This window comes from Monoraphidium neglectum, assembly GCF_000611645.1.
Source record: "Monoraphidium neglectum strain SAG 48.87 unplaced genomic scaffold scaffold02799, whole genome shotgun sequence".
Taxonomy (NCBI): Eukaryota; Viridiplantae; Chlorophyta; class Chlorophyceae; order Sphaeropleales; family Selenastraceae; genus Monoraphidium; species Monoraphidium neglectum.
The window spans coordinates 4,433-6,932 of NW_014010829.1; the positions used below are offsets into that span (position 1 = coordinate 4,433).

Genomic DNA, 2,500 nt, shown 5'->3' on the forward strand with positions numbered 1-2,500 from the left:
GTCCAAGGGCACGGCGCTTGGGGGGGGGGCTCGGCTTCGTTTGAAGGCGGCTGGGGCGACAGCAGCGCCAACCCCAGGAGGGGCCGTGAGTGGGGAAGCAGCCGAGAGGCCCAGCTGCCGGCTGCGCCCCTGCCATCCTGGCCGTCGTCAAACGCCACATCCAAATCGGGGCAGCCCGCATGTGCACAGTAACGGGCGCACCGGCAGCAGCCAGTAGCGCCGGTGCAGCCGGTCCTGCCCCAGCGGCTCAGACCGCAGCGACGCTCGCCCGTGCTCCGCCAGCCGCGCCGCGCGCGCCCCGCGCTCGTCCTCCTCCCCGCCAGACTCAAACTCGTCCCCAGACTCGCCCCTGCCGCCGCCGCCCGCCAAAGGCGCAAGAGGCAGGGCGCCTGCGGCCGCGGGTGGCGGCACGTCGGCGGCGCTGCCGCCGTTGCTGCGGGCGCGCTTGGCGGGCGGCTCTGAGGCGTCCCCCTCCCCGTCTCCCCCGCCTGCTGCAAGCTGTCCGCCCGTGCCCGCGCCGTCGCCGCCGCCGCCCTCCCCGTCTGCTGCCGCCGCCGCCTTCGCCGCCGCTGCCGCCTTTGCGTAGGCCGCCGCGGCCGCCGCCGCGGCGGCCTGCTGGCGGGCGCGCTTGGCCTCGCGGCGCTGCCGCGCGGCCTCGCGCTCCGCCTTGCGGCGCTCTGCGTTGGCGTGATACTGGCTGATCTGCTGCTGGATGGTGCTCTCCAGCCTGCAGGACGCACACAGACGGTTTGGTTTGTGTGTGGACGGGTGCGTCGATTGGATTGGGGGATACTGGAGACACATCCGGCGCATCCGATTGGTGGGTTTGCTGCTTTTGCTGCGTTACAACGCCAGGCGCGGCGCAGCGCACGCCGCGGCGTGGGCTGCGGCTCACGGACCGCGCCGGCGCGAGTGCTTCAAGGCAGCCGCTCTTGAGCCCAGCCTGCAAGCCAGCCGCCCCGCCCTCGCCCCTCATTATCAGGCACAGGCGACGCCCGACCCCGGGCCACAGCAGCAGGGGGCCGCTCGGCTGGAGGCATCCGGGGTCGACCCCTGGATCCAGGCCAGTGGTCACCTTGTTTCGCCCCCACCCACGCAACCCCATCTCCACCACCTTGTTTCGCTCCGCCCCCCCCCTTTGGCCCCCGCACCCCACCCCTCCCCGACACCCACCTCTTGTTGACCTCGTTTCTCAGCGAAAATGAAGAGGCCGCGTCGTTGACCAGGGCGCCCAGCAGCCGCACGTGGAACGTAGGGCCCAGCTTGAGCACTGCGGGCGGCGGTGCGACGGGGGTGCCCAGCAGCGGCGCGAGGCGGCGTCGGCCGCGGCGCGCAGGCGCAGAAGGCCCGAAGGACGGCGGCACCGTTGGAGGCGGTTCGATCGGCCGCGGAGCGCTGCTGATTGGACGCATGCACGCGCGGCGCAGGGCTGCAGGGGAAATCCCGGACTCCCCTTCCCGGCGGACGGGCCCCGCCGCCGAAAGCGCACCCGAGCCGCGCCCAATCTCCACGGCAGCGTGCACTGCAATAATGTCATCACTGAGCAGCGCCCAGTCACGGTTGGTCAGCAGCGCCTGCGGGGCGCAGCAGAGCGCGCACGTGTGCATCCATGTTCCCGTGCCGCGATTGTGAGTGGGTGGCCGCGGGCCGCGCAGGGACATGTCTGCCAGGGCACCTGCCGCAAGCAGACGGATGCACGACGCGCGACAGGAGCAGCAGCACGCAGGGGGGTACCTTTCAAACTGCTGCACCTGTAATGACGTTCAAGTCGGCCCCAAGCGGCCACTCCCCAGGAGTCTGTCTGGCCCCGCCCATAAGCCCAGGCCCGCGCACCTCCGTGACGGGCGTGGCGCTGCGCGTGAGCAGGCAGTAGCGCCGCAGCAGCTCCTGCCACGCCGCGCCGCAGCGCCCGTCCGCGAGCCCCTCCAGGCTGCCGCCGCCGGTGCTGCGGTCCAGGCAGCGCGCCCAGCGCTTGACGCGCGTCGCGGTGTGGCCGCCCACCACCTGGCTCTGCGCTCGCGGGGGCGCGTTGGGCGTGTGTGTGTGTGTGTGTGTGTTTGTGTGTGTGTGTGTGTGTGTGTGTGTGTGTGTGGATCAGTGGGGGTTGGAGGTGAGCGCGCCCAGACCAATCAGCAAGCTTTGCATGCGCCGCCAGCAGCCTACCAGTACCGCTCCACGCTGCGAGGCGGCCCCTCCACCAACAGGTCTACCCGAGCGCACCGAGTGACCTCGCTGCCGCTCCCTGGCACCACCACGCCCGCTAATCACGCTTGCCGAAAGTACCCTGCCCTTCAAAACACTGATTGCTGTCAACATCCGCCACCCAGATCAACAGCAAACACCCGCGCCACATCCCCCGCCACATCAGCGACGCACCCACTGCGCCAGCAGGAACCGCAACAGCGCCGCGTACACCGCCACCAGCTCCCCCTCCCCGTCGCACGGCCAGGCCGCCGCCTCCGACAGCTGCCGCACGTCCAGCACGGGGGCGCCCAGCACC

The 2,500-nt window shown here is 71.6% G+C and overlaps 1 protein-coding gene across 1 annotated transcript in view; it reads right to left on the minus strand.

Moving 5' to 3' along the window:
- MNEG_11554 (hypothetical protein) overlaps nt 1–2,500 on the minus strand; it is a gene marked incomplete at both ends in the record, with an annotated part of 7,555 nt that overhangs the window by 4,282 nt on the left and 773 nt on the right. Inside the window, 5 exons of the mRNA XM_014039974.1 lie at nt 202–727; nt 1,174–1,270; nt 1,490–1,574; nt 1,834–2,010; nt 2,377–2,500. The exon at nt 2,377–2,500 is cut by the window's right edge and continues 68 nt beyond it. Of these exons, the coding sequence (XP_013895428.1) occupies nt 202–727; nt 1,174–1,270; nt 1,490–1,574; nt 1,834–2,010; nt 2,377–2,500 (1,009 nt within the window). The remainder of the gene's footprint in view (nt 1–201; nt 728–1,173; nt 1,271–1,489; nt 1,575–1,833; nt 2,011–2,376) is intronic.